At 43.3% G+C, this 19,121-nt stretch overlaps 1 protein-coding gene across 2 annotated transcripts in view; it reads left to right on the plus strand.

Moving 5' to 3' along the window:
• Positions 1-19,121, plus strand: part of anks1b (ankyrin repeat and sterile alpha motif domain containing 1B) — a 222,899-nt gene that overhangs the window by 64,514 nt on the left and 139,264 nt on the right. For both annotated transcript variants that reach the window (XM_067254093.1, XM_067254092.1), the window contains exons 3-5: positions 3,966-4,122; positions 14,287-14,439; positions 14,774-14,917. In XM_067254093.1, coding sequence (XP_067110194.1) covers positions 3,966-4,122; positions 14,287-14,439; positions 14,774-14,917 — 454 coding nt within the window. The remainder of the gene's footprint in view (positions 1-3,965; positions 4,123-14,286; positions 14,440-14,773; positions 14,918-19,121) is intronic.

Raw genomic sequence — 19,121 nt, forward strand, 5'->3', positions numbered from 1 at the left:
TCCCTTCATAGTTATCTTTATCTTGGTCTACATTTGAGAGTTAAGAGATAAGGTGGCTATTAAGGTGGTTTCCAGGCTCCTCTGGGCGTTCATGACAGTCCAGGAGTAAGGAGGCTCAATGAGTCTCTAGTGTTGATTGGTCAGAATAGTGGTACAGCCCGGACTCCTGGGGGTCGGTTGTGATTTATAAAAAACTAACTTGACGGGAGAATGTGCGGTCCTCCACGCAAACTCTGACCCTCCCGGCCTACGTTCTTTTTGGAAACAATTGGAATTGGCGACGCAGATGAACCGTACTGTAGTCAGACTGCAGAAAGTAAATGTGGGAAGAACGATTACTCGTAATATTTAGATATTTAGTTTTCCTCACACACGTTTTTTTCACTTGATTTCATCATTATCATGAAGATTTAATCCAGCAGTATTATTTTAGCTTGTACTGAGTGATAATTGTTCCATAAACACCTTGTACAATCAACTCAAATTTTAAATCAAAATTCAGCGCTGTCTCACCATCATATTGTCCACTACCGGAGTGCAGGAGGGGAAAATGCCCGACTGCATGGAATGCAGATAACATCACAAATCCTACCTTTAAATAACTGCAGAATACAGTGTATAACTAAATATATTTATTTAATACTGTGCATATATCAATATATCATCATATGTCAAAAACTGGAAATACAGTCGTTAAGCTCCCGCGCAATCGCTACACTCCACGTCATCGTTATCAGTCCAGACTTTAATAGATTACTGTTCATAACAAAACGCTTTTGTTTTCAAATTGTATCTCGACTCGCGGTATCACTGGCACAGTTGACGCCACTCGCACAGTTCTTTTTAATTGGTGATCTACCGGCCACCAAATTTTCAGAGTTTTCGGGCTCCACCAATAGGCTAACAATGTCTGAGAAGTTGTCATGCGCTATGATTCACCGTAAAGAACAATCGCATGCCAGGGTCATGATGAGATACTAGATTAGCCTTCATGAGGTGCTTTGCATTGACTATGGTTAAAAATGGGCGTGTTCAGGGCGGGGTACAATTTTGTAATGTTTGGTGAGTTTCGGCACTTTACAGTTAGAATTTGCCACGTTACAGAGCCAGACAAGACTTGGTGGACGGTCCGCACATTCTCACGTCTCCTCAAAACTTTCCGTGACGGCCCGCACATTCTCACGTCAAGTAAATCTTTATACATCACAAAGTGTGCGTGAAAACCAGCGTACGCAAGCTTTTTGTGCGTACGCAACGTTTATACATGAGGCCGTCCACAACGTCTTGACAGTCTCTGTAACGTGGCAAATTCTAACTGTAAAGTGCCGAAACTCACGAAACATTACAAAATAGTTTCCACTACTACGTTTATGACGTTGACTATTCAAAAAACATAAAAATAAAAGTTTGATCATTAATGTGGATGATCACATCAAAATGCCAAAACCCAAAACGGGAAATGCTATATAGCCTTCTGTTTAATCCGCCACCACTTAATAACTTCTGTTAAACTTGAGGGTGTCAAACGAACTACAAAATCACTCAGGAAATGCATGTCACGCTAACCCTATAGCTGTCATGCTGTTACTATGCGCCACCACTCGTTTCTTCATTTAAAGTTTTACATCGGACCATTTATTTTTAATTTCTGCCATGGTCCGGTTCTCTGAACCCACATCATTTATGGCCCTATAATAATAATAGTGATTTTATTTGTAATACACTTTACATTTAGCTAAATCTCAAAGTGCTACAGGCTAAAAACAAGAAAGCGCTCAAATGGTGACAGTTTTCCACTCCGCTGACTTTCTTTTGTCGCTAATACCTGATGACAGGCCGACAAACAAGACACATTTTCTCGCCTCCACCTCTGTTGTCAGAACCTCGATCTCACAGTCACCGTATTTCTTCGAATAAACGCTGCGGCGTTTATTAAATAACGTTCATTTTTGGTGCAGCGTTTATTCGAGGGCGGCATTCATTCGAAGAAGTACGGTAATTCAGACAAAGAAATGACCTCAGGAGCGCATTTATAGTCCATCTGCATATTCATTTATGGGGGGAGGCAAGGCGGGGTCAGTGGCTCGTTCACGTGCGGTCAATCTCACGTTGATTGTGATTTATAAAGGAAAGGTGCGCAGGACCTGGCGTACGACCGGTTTTATACATGTGAATATTTCTGTGCGTAGGTACTTTTTGAGTTTTGGCCGTACGCCATCTTCTGGTATGAAAGCTGCGCAATCCTTTATACATGAGGCCCCAGGTCCTCAGTGCAAAATCTGTGCAATATATTAAATTATTTAAGTACTCCGTCATATTAATATTATACTTATTTTTCTACATTGTTGTATTTGTACTATGTTGTTTTTTTTTAACTCTTTGTAGTTTGCACCCTCCCTTCGCTGCTGTAATCCTGCAAATTTCCCCATTGTGGGACTAAAAAAGGATTATCTTATCTTAGATTCGGCTAGATCTTCTGGGTCAGAATCCAAGCATCATTACTTGTGTTTTCTTTTGACTCATAATCCTTCTTTTAATCGGAGTCATCAAATAATTTAATTGCTTTTGCTCCATCCAGGGAGGTTATGTTGATCCTAGAAAGACATGAATTATAGTTTTGGATGTTTTTTCTGCGTCTGCTAGAAATAAATAATTTTCCTGCTAATACATACTTTATACATATACATATTTTGTATGTACTGTATTTAGTTCTGGTTATTCTACAGTTTCATACAGTACTTGCTATATTGCTTATGGTGCATATTGTGCAATAGAAGATAACATACAAACATTTAACATTCAAAATCTTCTGTAAAGAAAGCGAACGTAACCTAATGTTATATGTTCCTGTTCAGAAATCCAAATGTCGCCTCTCTCAAGTGATAAAAGTGCCCCATATCCCAGCAAATAACATATCGTTGTGTTTTTATGAGTACACTCCCTGTGTTGATGTGTACCGCATCAGCATGCTTGCTCTGTATGAGTGTGTTTGAGTAAGTTCTCATGTATGTGTCCACCTGCGTATGTGTGTGTTTGTGAACATGTGGAGTATGCACGCGCATGCACAAATACACAGCAGCAACGCAACCGTCTCTACCTGGGCCAACTAATAAATCCCCTCCACCCGGTTGATGAAGATTAGCCCTGGCACTAGCTCGCTTTAGCGGAACTGACAGATTAGCGCTGTGTTTTGGGAGCAATTATGTGGATTTCCTTCTTTTGACAACCCAGAGGGGAGGAGAGAGGACAACAGAGAAAAGTACAGTCTTGAAGTTAAATTTAGGTCACAAACACACTTACAGAAGACTTTAGTTAGGGAGGAGAGAAAGAGAGAAGCAACAATTAGGCTTTAAACGGCAGCCAATTGAATCTAGGCAGTGGAGACAAAACAAAACCCACACACAGGAATGCATTCTTTTTTAGTTTGGTTTGGAATCCTTCTTCAATAGTTTGTTTGCCTGAAGTGATAGATTATTTAAAGGGACGGGAGTGACTCAAGTAAAGGAGTGTTTTGACACACAGAGCCAGAACCTTCTCCTTCAGAAGATACTATGCCGTCATCTCTTCTCAACTCCCTGTCCTCCCCTGACATTTTGAATACCAAAGTCTCACTTTCCTATTCCAGATGTGGAAATATTACTAAACAAGAAAATAGAGTCAGTTGTGAGAGGACATTTTGAATATGGCACCCCTACAGCCGTACGGGTCTCATTGTGTGACCAATACGATTTCAATGTCGTTATTCACTCATTGTCTCTCCTCTCACTTGGACTCCCTCTCTCTCCCTCCTCTCTTTATTTATTTATTTCTTTGTTTCTTTCCCTCTCTCCCTCCTCACACTTTTTCTCTGTCTTCAATTACCTCCGTCCTACTCTCCTCCCCCCCCCCCTCTCTCTCTCTCTCTCTCTCTCACTCTCTTTCTCTCATTTCCCCTCTCCTGTTCTCTCCCTTCCCTCCCCGGTCAGGGATGTGGTGCTGAAGCTGCTCCAGTTTGAGGCCTCCACCAACGTGGCCGACAGCAAGGGCTGCTTCCCCCTCCACCTGGCTGCCTGGCGAGGGGACGTGGACATCGTCCGCATCCTCATCCACCATGGGCCCTCGCCCTGTCGCGTCAACCAACAGGTGAGGGGGGGCTGGGGGGATGAGAACCAGGGAGGGGCCCTGGGGGCAGGGAAGGGAGGATCCCTAGGAAGGTCAGCCAGCAAACAGCAGCTCCAGCACCTCTGGAGACAATAACGCCAAGTGATTCCAACAGTTATGGTATAGCCCACTCAGTCCATACTCTGTTTAAAGTAATGTATCAATCAATTGCATAGATGAATGGAGACAGAGAGAGAGAAGTTGTAGTATTTTTTCTATCATTAAAGTTCTACCATTGCTATAGTTAAGTAACAAGTTATATCTGTGTAAATGGTTTAGTATTGAAGTATGTCTAAGATATATTAGCTGTTCCTTTGTTAAATAGATGGTCTGGAAAGTGCAGGATATGATTATCTGTCAGGTCTCATATAAACATGTGAAACCTAGGTGAGCCCTCTGCCTCTACTCATGTCATCATTCATGGACGTAAACAAGCCTCTTTTCAATAGACCGCTGATTGACGATGTCAGAGTTAATCGTCGTTTAGGTTTTTCATGGAATGAAAAATGAGAGAAGTGGGGGTCACCAGTTATAAACTACTTACATTGTTTGTGTGTGTGTGTGTGTCAGGGAGGTTGATAAGATGTTGCAGTCTCAGTCACATATTTCTCATTTAATAATTGCTTTGTGGCAGAGTTTCTTTTTTGCTATTTCCGCACACGGTGAGCACATTTGTCGCGTGGACAATGGGTTCAATTGATTCCCTCTTTCAAGGTGTTAAACACACAATTGTTTACTGTGATAAATGGCGGCCCTTGCTCCTACACCAGGGAGTCTGTCAGCAGCCTGTCAGCAGCAGGGCTTTACAGCAGCTGTGCCGGCAGGCAGACAAGACGCACACAGAGCGACAGATGCTGATGAGTCAGGACAAATAGCCGCTTGCAGATTGTTGCAGGTTTATGGTTCGTGGAAAGGTGAGGCGTTTTTCTTTTTTTTCGCCAGCACTGTTCCTTGTAAATTGTGTCCCGTGTGTGTGCCCACGCATGGGTGTGTGAGGTGCGTATGTCTGTCTGTGTACCAGTGTGTGTTTAGCGAGCAAATACACGTCTTCGTCGATAGGCTAAATTGAATTGGAGTTGTGGTGTGTGTGTGCCTGCTGTCTGTCTGTCTGTCGCCCCTGGAAACAGACTCCTTCATGCGTTGTTGTAGTCCCAGAGATAAACTGTACTAAGCACAGCTACAATAAAGACTCACTACACTGTGCCACCCTGCACACATTAGCCCATTCAGAGATACATGATATTAATCTGCCCACACAAACCATTACTGGTGCCAAAGGTTGTTAGTGTGTGTGTTTGTGTGTGATTATTAGTGTGTTTATCTGTATCCTTGTTGGTGTTTGTATTCATGTGTATGCGCATTTGTGTGTTGAAGTTTGTATGTGTGTGTGACTCATCTGTGTGTTTACTACAAAATGTATATTATGGAGCTCCGAAGGGGCACCTGTTTAATCTTGCCAGCTTTTATGTTTTGATATGAAGATGGAGGAGGGGGAGGAGACGAGACCCATTACATACTGCACACACACTCATTTATTATTTGCGGGCTCTGACATTGTGTATGTATGTGTATATTCCACTATGTCACAGCACCAAAAGAGAGTAGTGTGTGAGTGTGTGTGTGAGAGAGAGAGATTGTGTGTGTGTGTGAGAAAGAGGGTGTGCAGTAAACAGCCCTCAAGGTGTGTCAGCTCTATTACGGGGCCAATGGGAGGTTATTAGAGGTTATTAGAGGTTATTGGTCGGTCGTAAAACAGGCGGAACCCACTGTTTACGGGGTAATTGGTTCCAGGAGCCCACTTACACACACACACACACACACACTCGTACATAAAAAAACACAGCTGTTTATGTTTATGCTTAAATATACAAATTATGTTGCACTTGTTTGTGTGCGTGCGTGTGTTTGTGTGCGGGGACGCTAGCATTTGGGCGTATATCCCATAATACTGTGCGTGTGCTCATGACCGGGTGACAGTAAGACTGAGAGTCCGTTTGACTTCATTAATGGAAGTTAGTGGTTTTGTAGCTCTCATTTCCACACCATTAAACACAGAGGGAGTTCTTTGTTTCTCGCTTCTCTCAGTCCTCTAATTGTGTGCGTCCGTCTGAGCACGTTGTGGGCTAGTTCATAAAGTGAAGTTTCTTAATAAGAAGCGTTAGTTAGCTGCTGTTGTTTTAAGGGTGTCAGCTGCATTGATGAACCTGCCGGGTCCTTGAAGGACGTCTACTGGCAGGAAGTCAATGTAGTCTCCTCATTCACTCCAAGAGCCTGTTTTTATATGAGCCCAGATATGTCCCTGTAGGTACACTCCAAAGTATCGTATGTAAGTACAAATTCTATTAGAAATTCCGTTTTGTAAATGGGTTTACTTTCATGACATATTATTGTGAATATCTTAAGAGGAGTTTGTACAGTAACTAAATAGCTAAAAGAAACAGTCAATAGGCTACAGTATGTACGTTTTGTGATCGAGAACGGACATTAAAACGGATCATGGTAGTTATTTCAATACTCCCAACCCCTCCTGTGTCATCCGCTCTCTTCCTCTCTCTCCATCTGTTAGTCTGTGAGATGAGGCAGACTGTGGTCCTCAAGGACTATGTCCCTCTTCAGGAGATGAGAAGATGCCATGTCCCCTCACAACTAGCAATTGAAAGACTGTCTTTGCAAAAGCTATTTCGAGCTCTGTTTCGGAATCTACTTGTGTGAGAATGTATGTTTCGAGGGGAATGTCAACACGGAAGATATTTACAGCCTCATATGTCTGCGTTACTGTAAGTGTGTCAGTAATTGCTACTCAGTTACTAACAACATTGCCATCACACACTTTGAGTGCTGCCAAGGGAGACTGCAGTCCAGGCAGATATTTAAAGTGCAAGTCAATAACTGTATGCCAACAATTGTAATAATCTTCACAAGAAAATTATGAAAAAAACATGGGTGAATTGTTTTATAAATGGAGACTGGACATGACAAGTGTGTGTGTGTGTGTGTGTGTGTGTGTGTGTTAGGTCCTCACCAGGCCACATTGGCGGCAGACACATCCTAGGAATGTTTTCTTTCTTCAGCGGAAGAACTGAAGGTTACACCCCTCCCTCCCTCCCTCCCTCCCTCCCTGAAAATGAAGGAGACAGAGAGTGAAGAAGGAAGAGACAGAGAGACAGAGAGTGTGGGAAATGAACCAGATTGTGCGAGTAACATTGTGCAGTGATTAAAAGTGTACCAAATGTGCTTGCCTGCAAATGGTAAATGTGAGTGTGTGTGAGTGTGTGTGGTGTGTTTCCATTCCCTACTGCGTGTCTATCCCCAGGTGCAGCGTAGCTTCCATGTGAACCAAGACAAAGGGCAAAGGGTCACGAGAAATGTGTGGTCATTACTTGTGTGTGGGTGTGCTGTGGGTAGAAGTGCATGTTCATATACACTCTTGTGTGTCTATGTGTGTTTCTGTGTGCGTGTCCTTGGATACTGTCAGAAATATTAATCTATCAAGCATTGCACAGTCAGTCGGTAAACAAGTTAAGAAAGCTTTATTGCTTGCGGCCGGACCACAAGGAGACAAAAACATCACACGCCATTGTGCTACAAAGTTTGTCTGGTTCACAAATCTTCAGGTAAGACCATTTATTGGTGAGAAGTCTCCTCCCCTGCATATCAGCTGTCAATATGATCGATCCCAGAGACAGAGTGCGCGTGCACGTGGAAATGTACAGAGTTCTCCGACCCTAGGCTTGACCATATGATTCACTCAACACAGATAAGGTTTATTGCACCTCTAGTATGATAATGGTAAACCTAGGTCAGTTTGTTTACGTAAGCCTAGTGTCATCTGTAGGTCATGTGGGGAGAGGGCTCTCTACTGACAAAGGAATGCTAGCACCAGTATTTTCAGAATATAACTTTACATTCTAAATTTCTCCGACAGATACACTCCTGTGTGTGTGTGTGTGTGCGTGTGTGTAAAGTGACACCTCTAAATGAAACCATATGCTTCCCATTCATTCCCCCCTGGAATATTTAAACGTGTGAAACAACATTTTCTGGGCAGATCAGCCAATCCAAGGGCTTGTCTGGGGGAAGACCCATCTTTCTCCATCCACTGTGTAAACGCTTGGCCAAATGTCCCTGTGTAACAATGTGAAACTGTATCTGGTTCGCATGTATAAACAGAAAATGACATGTCATGCTGTGTATTACACAAGTGCGTTTCATAAATCAGTAAGCCGACTTTATGTATGTGTGTGGAATATGTAGGAATATATGTGTGTTTTCGGGGAGGTGGGGGGTCATAAATAGTGTGTGTCCGTACTGTGTAGTACATGCGTTCATGACGTACATGCTTGTGGTAGTCCCTGTGTGTGTGTGAGGGAGTCTGCAGGATGTCTCTCTCTGGCTCCCTCCGTGTGCTCATGCCAGAGAGCGTGAGAGATGGGTCAATTGGCTGTGAAGTGTAAGCCACAGGAGAGACGCTCCCCTCTGCTCTCTCTGCCTCTCACTCTAGCTTTTTACCTCTCCTCGCTGTCTCTCTACCTCTCTCTCTCTTATCCTTTCTCTCCTCATTCACTCGTTCTCTCTCTCATACACACACAAACACACACACACTCCCCCCACCCCCCTTCTCTTCAATGTCTCGTTAAGGTTGCATTACAGTTTTTCTCGATTGCTAACACACAAAAATGGTATGTATAAACCATTTAGCCAATTCCCATCAGAAAGACCATGTACCCCAGTCTTTAAACACAATTGACCCCTTTTGACACATTATGAATGAACATTAGGTTCATTCACACTTCTTTGCAAAAGTCTAAACACACCTCTCACTTTAAGACACAATTGTCACCATTATGTCATTTAGAAAACACTGCTGTTTGATAAGTAAACTCAAACCAGTGCAATTCAAACACCCTTAACAACCAATTATCCATGTGTAAGCACTGACAAGCAAAAATACTCAACAAGCAATCAGGGGTTTGGAATTACAGTTCTTTTTTTGTTTTAGCACAATTGCTTAAGCACAATTTTGAAAACAGGACTCACTTTGTCAAAACACAACACACGATTCACACAACTAGACACACAAGTAGTCTAGTAACACCTCCAATCTTTTGCTAAATGAAACACTTCGTTTAAAACTATACAATCATGTATAAAAACCATTTTTTGTCACTGTATGCCACACACATGGTTCAGAAAATTGGACTCTGTTTGACTCTTTGCACTGTTGTGCAAAATTAATAAAAAAGTAGTTCTCACCTGTGCTCTTGTCGAAATGTCCAAATTACTGTTGCAACAGTATATCTGCTAAGGTTGGGCTTAACTCTCTGTTCAGCCTCTCTCAATGTTGCCCCATTGAACACACATGGTCAAACAATGTTGTTCGAATTTCGTTAGATACTGTAAATTTGGCCCTATTCTTCCACGGCCTCCAGGTCTTTCTCTCCCTACCACTCTTACTCCGCGGGCTCCCCCTCTCACCCTCACTCTCCCTCTTCCTGCAACATTGCTTTCCATTTTTAATGAGGACAGGTGCACTGACCTTTTGCCTTTTTGTAGTGCTTACACCTGATGGGTATGTTTACAATTATGCACTTTAATGCTTGTACACCTGACGCCCGTTTTTGGTCAATTCGTTCACGTGTGGAATTTAACCAGACAGTTTCTAAAAAAGGCAATTAAGTGACATAATTTTAAATGTCTGTGTCTAATGTAGAAAAGTGTGTTTAGTGGTTTGCAAAACACTGTGTGTAGTATTTTGCTAATAGTGTGAGGCTGAGAATGTACTTATAGTTGTGTAGGTCTGGGCTTCTGTTTTGCTCCTTGAGTGTCAGGTTTTACTAACTGTGTGTTATTTGACATTTTTGTGTCTAAGCAATCGGAAAAAACTGTAATGCAAAGGTAAGCTCGGGTACTTTGAAATCATGAATGCAAATATCAGAGGAAGAGGCAGAATTTTGCAGAATGAGAGGAGGTGGACAAGGGAGAGGAAGAGGCAGAAGAAGAACAACAATCTCAAATGAGATCCATGCCACACTTTGACAGAAATCCCTATGACAGAACAACCTTTTCCAAGCCATAGGAGAAGCTTGTGGGGACATTGCTGTGGAGTCTTGTTAGGGATGGCTCAGGCATTCAAGGGGAATTTTTACCTGCTGTTTGGCTAGAGAAAACATTGCCTGTGATGTTGAGGAAAATCTCTGGCCTGACCCTGGTCAGAGACAGGATGCTGCAGAATGAACAGTACTGTAGCGTACTCAAGCCCTGTTACCCAGGTGAAAATGCTTTGTTTATTTCCTTTTTTTCTTAGCCTTTGTTCCCCAAATTACAATTTACAGTAATGAATTGGTGTTGTTGACACAGTACTACTATTTGTATACTGTGACCACTACAGTAACAAGCTCAAAATAAAATTGCTGTACAATGTTAATAGAAAATAAACAGCCTGTAAGAAGGACAATTGCAGTATTTGTGAGTTTTATGATTTACATCATGTAAAATTCATGAGGTGGAAAATATCTAAAATTAAGGGACACGTTATAGTCAATGGTTCATGAAAAATGTTTTAGAATAGTGTTTTCAATTCCTCCCAGCAGTGTGTAAAGGGTATTCAGAAGGTTGAAGAGCTACCTCCCGGAAATTAGTCTCTGCAGGTTGGGATGTCTGAAAATGTGTCTTAGCAATTGAGAAAAACGGTATAGGCACTGCAGACAGTGGTGAACTGAGAGTCCTGTCAAACAGGGAGGTCTGTTACACAGCAACTGTTAGGTCTCCCTTTCTCAATTCTCACTGTGCTTTGGGATGGTGTTAGAGGACGTATCTTTCACTTACACACATCGTCCGTGTGTGTTCAGCCCACTGCAGATCATCCACAGCATGTCAACCTTGATGCTGTCGGCTGAACGTGTTTGGGTTTGCGTGAAGGTGTCTGTGGGGTCTGTCCCTGTAAATGTATTTGTCTGTGTGTGTTTTGGTTCGGTCATAATTGGTTAAAAGTGCACGCTTGTTCTCGTGAACAGTTCACAGACGGCACGGTCTAGTCTGTGGCCGTGAACGTGTCACATCGCAGCAAGCATCACACATCGTCAGCTATATAAATGTCTATAAATCACACTGTCGCTAGCTTATTATGTAGCCTAGCAGCCATATAAATATCCAATTCTTTTTGTAGCGGTCGTACATCGAAAGGTGGGTGATGACTGCCATTAGTGCAGACACATCAATATTCTGAAGGTATGGCTTGTTGACGCAGTCTGACAGAACGGCTGTGGCTTACAGCTCTTTGAGCAACAGTGTGCTGTGTGCTCCGGCTGGAGAGGCTATTGACAAGCTGTCATGGCCAGGTTCATGGAAATATACAGGATATATTTATGTATGTGCTCCCTTTGAAAAAACATGGGGCCTAGTTTTCTCTCTCCCTGTCCAGATCCCTGTGACTCCTGTATCTCTACTCTTCTCTCACTCTTTTTTTTCTGCCTCTATCTCACCCCCTCCCCCCTCTCTTTTGTCCCACTTGGTTATCTGAGTCTCTGTCTTCTTTTTTTTCCTTCCTATTCTTGTTACTGTACCTCTGTCAGGTGTCCCCCCCCCCACACACACACACACGGACGCACACACACTGTACTACACTTGTGTTGGTTAGATTTCCCAAACAGTACAATTACACCCCAGATTATGTGGTAATTATGGTGTCTGTTTAAATGGGTTTGTGCACCTGTGCGTCTGTGTATTTGTGCGTGTGGTGTGCCGTGTAACTGTTTATGCCCCTTGCGTGTTTGCAGACAAACACTGTTTACATTCATTGTGTGATTTTTGTTGACATCTACATCACAACCAAAATGCTAACATTATGTGCCTTATCGATATGAAAACGTGTACATCATAAACACAGATTACAGTCTTGCATAAAAGCTGAAGGAGACTGTACAGAATACAGTTTGGCGTTGGAACTGGCTGTGTTCTGAATGCTAACTGCACTGAACAGAATTTCAGACCTGCAGAGCTGTGCTCTGGAAGATTCCATTGTAGCATGAACCAGGCGAGTGTGTGTGTGTGGGGGGGGGAGGATTCCAGAGAGAGGGAATGGAGGGATTTGATTGGTCTGTGAAGCACAGCTATCCAGCACGCTGTCATGTTGTTGTTGTCAGTGTCTCTCATGTGAGTGTGTGTGTGCATGTGTGTGTCTACGCTACTTCCTCCAACCCCCCACCCCTGCCTTTCTCTCTTTTTGCTCTTGTGCTCTTGCACTGCAGAGGTAAACTACAGAGGGTGTGGGGTGTGCTTGCGTCGTCGGTTGCAGATGTGTCCGTTTTTTTACTTAAATTTTACAACTGATATTTCTGTATATTTTATATCAATCATATTATTTATGAAGATTGCATAGCTTTAAAAGCATTTTTTGCTTCTCATTTACAATTCTAAATGCAAAAAATAATGTATAATGAAACAGTTGTCATCTAATTTCCCCTGCAAGAAAGAATGGTGATAAGCTATAGCAGCCTCATAGTTAAAAAGTTGCATCAAAACGAAGAAATTGGGCATCCGTTGTAAAAATGGTCCTAACTTCTATGACTTAGACGGTCCTTAAGTTTTTCCCTTCTAGTGATATTTTCAAGCATTTAGCCTACTCATATTGCATTCATTCATTAATAAAGAACCCCTTTTGAAACAAGCTTATTTTCTAACAACATTGTCATCAGCAGTAGCCTATGTCAGATGGAATCGCGATTCAAACAGTAGCCTACCATCTGCTGACTGAAAATATGCCTCCAAAAACGTACGTAAAAAGCTTGACATTTATTTAGGGGAAAATTCAAAAAAAGTTTACTGGGAGCGATACTGCTGTCGGGGAATCGCAGGAGCTAACCAGTCGAAGGGCGTACAAAAATACAGGGTGTAGATATCATAGCCTGGAAACATACCTAGATATATGTTTGGCACCTCCATTGTGTATGTAGTGCAAAAATGTATGGTGTTTTAAGGGTGGGAAAATAGGTAGGCTAAGTAGAGCTACCACAGCCTAATAGTTTTGCATTTCAACCATGTTTCCTGCAATGACAAGGGAGTCAGTTGGCTGAGCGGTGAGGGAGTCGGGCTAGTAATCCAAAGGTTGCCAGTTCGATTCCCGGTCATGCCAACTGACGTTGTGTCCTTGGGCAAGGCACTTCACCCTACTTGCCTCGGGGGAATGTCCCTGTACTTACTGTAAGTCGCTCTGGATAAGAGCGTCTGCTAAATGACTAAATGTAAATGTAAATGACATCAGCCTGGGCTGTATTTTTTGTCAGCTGTAAGTACCGTATTTCTTCGATTAAACGCCACCCTCAAATAAACGCTGCACCAAAAATGAACATTGTGTAATAAATGCCGCCCTCGATTAAACGCTGCACCAAAAAATATAATTGACAAATTATCACCCTACGTCACACAACGTCAAGCAGGCTCAACTGCGCATGTTGGTGGCAAAAGAAGAACTTCGCCCGGGTATATACACTTGGAGTGTCGATCAGGTAATATCAAGGTATATATCTCTGGCCACGGGCTTGGAGGCACTTGTCCTTTGGACAAATACATTTAAGTTTCACTTGTCCATGCACAAAGTCACTTGTCCGAGACCTTTAAATAGCCTGACCGAGTGAAACGGGCAAAACTAGCCTGGCTAACGGAGGTCGCTTTCTCAGGCAAATGACGAATGAAACAGGCTCGGTTAAAGAAATCCGAGATGCTGGTGTAACGAATGTGAATCGGTGAAACTCACTCCTCAAGTATATAACAGGCCACCTGCGTCGGTAGTGGTCACGGTTGGCAAGTCAGAGGTCGCGTGTTCGAGCCCAGGGAGTGGCGAACATCGGCCCGAAGACCTTGTGATGGAGCGTGGCCACATCTGTTACACTGGCTATCTTCAGCAGGCTCGTATCTTTAAAAAAAAGTAGTCCTCCTGACGTTTTTCGTGTAGAATGGAGTGAAATACAACATTGTGAACACACTGCCAGTGAGCGACCAGATTCTGACTCTGAGGCTGACGTCAAAACAGTGTAACGAGGGATGCAGTCTCACTCAGATCAGTACTAGCCACATATACCATCTTAACAGCTGTAACATCAGGTGTAGTGACTCCTCTCTGTCTCCCCCCCCCCCCCCCTCTTTCTCCAGAACCATGAGAGGGAGACGGCGCTCCACTGCGCGGCCCAGTACGGACACTCTGACGTTGTGTCGGTGCTGCTGCAGGAGCTGACCGACCCCACCATGAGGAACAGCCGCCACGAGACCCCCCTGGACCTGGCTGCTCTGTACGGGAGGCTGCAGGTCAGTAGGAGAGAGGAGAGGGACGGAGGAGAGTAAAGGGATGGATCGAGGGAGGACAGGGTGGGAGGAGTGGAGGAGGGGGAGGGAGGGACGACAGGGTGGGAGGAGATGAAGAGAGGTTGGAGGGAGGACTGTGAGGGTGGATAGGGAGGGAAGGAGAGGAGAGCGACTGAGGCAGGGAGGAGAATAGAAAGGGAAGGGAGGGAGGAGAGGAGGACAGGGGAGAGGAGGAGAGGATCGGGAGGAGAGGGGGATGAGGAGGAGAGGAAGTGGAGAGATGATGAGAGGGATATTCCAAAAGGTGGGGGTGGCTAACTCATCTCTTTCTCCACAGGTGGTTTGCATGCTGGTCAGCGCCCACCCCAACCTGATGTCCTGCCACACGCGTCGACACACTCCCCTGCACCTGGCCGCACGCAATGGCCACCATGCCGCCGTGCAGACCCTGCTGGAGGCCGGCATGGACGTCAACTGCCAGGTCAGGGGTCACCCGGGGTCACTATGGGGTCAGGTAGTGGGGTCATAGGTTTTAGGTTTTTTCGAGCTATGATAAGGTAGTTGGGCTGTTTGGGTTTTTTTTCTGAAATAAGTTGGGTCCTCACTTTCTTTTGATGGATCTCCATAACATCAACAAACCATTGACCGCAACTCGTGGAAACTATCGTACAAGATGGTCTTGTAGGGGAAGGGATCCTGGGTCGGTTTGGGGAGGGTATGCATATGACTCATTGGTGGTGTGTCTCTTGATGGTTGGGGTGAAAGGTGCTGTGTAGTGAAGAGGATGAAGCTGTCAGTGGATGGTTTAAGCTCACGGTTTAGGTAGCTTAGCTCTGTTCATTCAGAGAATGCAGGTGTCACGTGTGGAATACAAAGCCTTCTGTTTTAGCTTCGGATGGGATTCGAACCCTGTCTTTATGGGGTTTCGTAAGTGGTAATGGTGTAAAAGTTTCATGATATGGCCTTCACACAGCTCTGAGATGATATTGCAGTTCATGCTGACATGAAGGAAAAACAGTCTACCTCATTTGACAAGCATTCATTAGATTTCGTAGCCTGACGTTGTCATACTCATAATTCTAGTCAGAATATTAGTCTGATTGTGTATGTGTTCGTGTGTATGTGTGTGTGCATGTGTATGCATGTGTGCCTGCATTTGTGCCTGTGTGTGTGTGTGTGTGTGTGTGTGTGTGCGGGCGCAGGTTTAAGAGGTCAAGGATTAGTGCATTTGATGGAATTTCCACTCCTTTTTCATGGTGGAAAGGGGAAGAATTCAGTAAATGCATAAGTCTAAAAGCCCTAAATACGTGGCATGTACACCTAGTTTTGTGCTCATTTTAACAACAATGTGTGTGTATCTGTGTGTGTTTCTGAAAGCATGCATGAGGTGCACTGAATGGTGTGGTGGTGGAAACGAATGAATAATAGATGGACAGAAGAGAGTGAGAGAAGAGGAGGAGGAGGAGTGGGACTTGGTGTTCCTGACCTCATGGTCTTATCTCTGTTGGCTTCTCCTTTTGCACATGCTCAGTAAAGACAGGAAGCAGCGCTGACGTGGTTGTGGTGTGTTTTATTAAAGTGTTGTATTGGGTTGTGCTGCTCTTTCTAGTGTGTTGTATGTCGTCCATTTTTCCATGTCGTCACTTACCACTGTAGACGTGAATGTTGTGCTGTACCATGTTTGTTTTGACATTATTTATATGTAAAACGTATAGCTTTTGGAATAAAATAATAATAATAATACTTTATTTATATAACACATTTCATACAAGAATTGCAGCTCAATGTGCTTTAAATAAAATCAATAATAATAATAAACAATAATAATAAAAACTAGAGAGGGTACAATTTCTGGGGAAATTGTAGGGTGTGCTTGCTTGCGTCGGTTGCACAGGGGTCAGTTTTTGAATGAATTTTTTTTTTTGCTGCTCATTTACAACTGAAAATACGAGTGAAGTGTAGAATGAAATAGATGTCTTCTCATTTCCCCTGCAAGAGGCAGCCTCATCGTTGAATCAAAACGAATAAATTTGGCAGACCGGTGTCAAAATTGACCTAATCTCTATGACTTAAATGTCATTTTAAGTGTTTCCCTTCTCATGATATTTTCAGGCATTTAGCCTACTCATTGCATTCATTCATTAATAAAGAACCCCCTTTGAAGATTATTCTACGACGTTACCCGGCAGTAGAAGATGGAATCGCGATTCAAACAGTACCATCTGCTAACTGAAAATATGCCCCCCAAAACGTAAATAAGCTTGACATTTATTTAGTGGAAAATCGCTCATTCATAAAAAGCTCACTGGTAGCGATCATTGTCAGTAACAACGCAAAATGCGATATAGCCCTGTGTGGAGAAGCTGCCCCGGTAAATTGTACTACTACGGTACAGTACTAGACTACTGCTGTGTTCGTCTTGGTAGCTATTGCGTTGGTTGAATTGGATTTAACATTCCGTTGTACGGTTTAAGCTGAAATTAATTATTTTCATGAACAGATTGACAACGTTTAGGCTGTGGCGATGAAGTTCAGGTTAGTAGTTAGATAGACTTTTGATTTAAGTAAGGGGAGTGCCGAACATGTTCTGTCACCGTTTGACTTCCTAAACAGCTGTGTAGATGTTTTTGTAGTGTCTCGCGTAAGCTACAGCAGTGAGCAACACTGGTTTGAAACCACAGGTAATGATAATTTCACCCACAAATCGTTTACTAGTAATGTAATGTCATAATAAATCCTAAAACGAAAATGTATTTGTGAGGAATGTTTATTTTAAAGATTGAAAACAGATGCATCATAGACCACTGTAGTATGTGTTGCCCGGGCAACAGAGGCTAATGTCATGATGCTAATGCTTCAGTGAAATAGTAGACTACCGTTTCCAAAAGTAGATGTGGGCCTACTTCTTTAATAATATCAGCTAATATTGTACATTACATTTCATAATTGTGTTTCACATCACAAAGTAAAATGAGTAAATAGTTATCACCCTGGCCTCTTTGCTTGTGGCGTTTCTGCAGCTGCCTTGCAGTAAAGCTATAGTTAGCCTAGCTATCCCCCAAGTTAACAGACGTGAAACGAATGTTCTGCTACAGGTAGTCACGCGTGTTTTCGTGACGTTAGTGACGTTAGTAACGTCAGTGACTGTGGCTAGCAAATTAGCCACCGTTAGCTTCACTTTTCACCACAAAAACGCAATTTCTACTTAAACCATGCAACTGAACGTAAATAAAAATACAACCAACGCAATCGCTACCAAGACGAACCTTTTGACACGGCCGTTGTGTATGTAGTCCAAATATTGACTGATCCTTAGGGGAGCGAAAATAAAGAATAATAAAAATAAATAAATATATATGTGAGAGAACAAAGGTTGTGCCCTTGACGAAGGCAAAGCACACCCAATACTAATATATATGTGAGAGAACAAAGGTTGTGCCCTTGCCGAAGGCAAAACACACCCAATAATTAACATTTAAATGGAACGAAACAAAATACAAGCCGCAGTCTTTGCGGGAATCAAAAACACATATAAGCCGCAATTTTTGCGGTGTCTCGAGTCCGTCTTAGACTCAAGCTGCCTTTGCAGTTTCCAAAACATATAACAACCCAGACTAGCCGCAATCTATCTGCGGTCTCTCGAATCCTTCTCAAGGCCCTGTCACACCATAACGTTTTGGTCAACGTTCTATGACGTTAGAGGAAACGTTGGTAGTCGTCCATGGTCGCTGGTATAGCGCTGGTATAGCGCCAGAAGAGCGTTGTGTGGACGCTGGTGATGCTGGTAATCGTCGGTGATCGTCAGAGAACGCTGGATAATGCTGAAAAACGTTTGTGAACGTTTGACTAACGTTGCACGCGTTTGTCTATCGTTAGTCAGTCGTTACCCTCGCGTTACTTGGTTGTTATTCATCGTTTGCGAAAGCAAACGTCGTTTTCATAGTTTGCTTTCGTCACAAGTCGTCGCGACCCAGTGACACGTCGTCACACGCTAATAGTTTTCAGGGGTGTCTTACTTGGTCGCTGTTACACACTCCTCATGCGTCAGTCCCATGCTAGTCATGCGTTATAGTCACACGTTAGTCACACGCCTGATGTGTCCACCTTGCCCTAGAACGCTCAAAATTGAACAATTAGAACTTTCAGAGAACGTTAACCAGAACGTTATGGTGTGACGGAGCCTTTAGACTCGATCTGCCTTTGCAGTTTCCAAAACATATAACAAACCAGACTAGCCGCACTTTATCTGCGGTCTCTCGAATCCGTCTTAGACCCGAGCTGCCTTTGCAGTTTCCAAAACATATAACAAACCAGACTAGCTGTACTCTATCTGCGGTCTCTCGAATCCGTCTTGGACTCGAGCTGCCTTTGCAGTTTCCAAAACATATAACAAACCAGACTAGCCACACTCTATCTAATCTTGTTATCACTATAGTATTACCTGTCAGTTATTGCTGTAAGATGGTACTAATGTTGAGATAGATGTTAACACTACCCAATGTTGCATTTGTGTGTCGTTTGTGGCACTTTTTCTCTCCAGAGCTCTGTAGCTTTCCCTGCCTCTGTTTCTGTGCCACGGTTTGACTGACTGTCATCCTTTGCTGCCCTCTTTGCTGTGACAGTTGAAGATGTTTCTGGAATGGTCGCTGTCGTTTCTCGTCCTGTGTTGTCGTAACCACCAGATG

This window comes from Osmerus mordax, chromosome 17 (assembly GCF_038355195.1).
Source record: "Osmerus mordax isolate fOsmMor3 chromosome 17, fOsmMor3.pri, whole genome shotgun sequence".
Classification (NCBI taxonomy): domain Eukaryota; kingdom Metazoa; phylum Chordata; class Actinopteri; order Osmeriformes; family Osmeridae; genus Osmerus; species Osmerus mordax.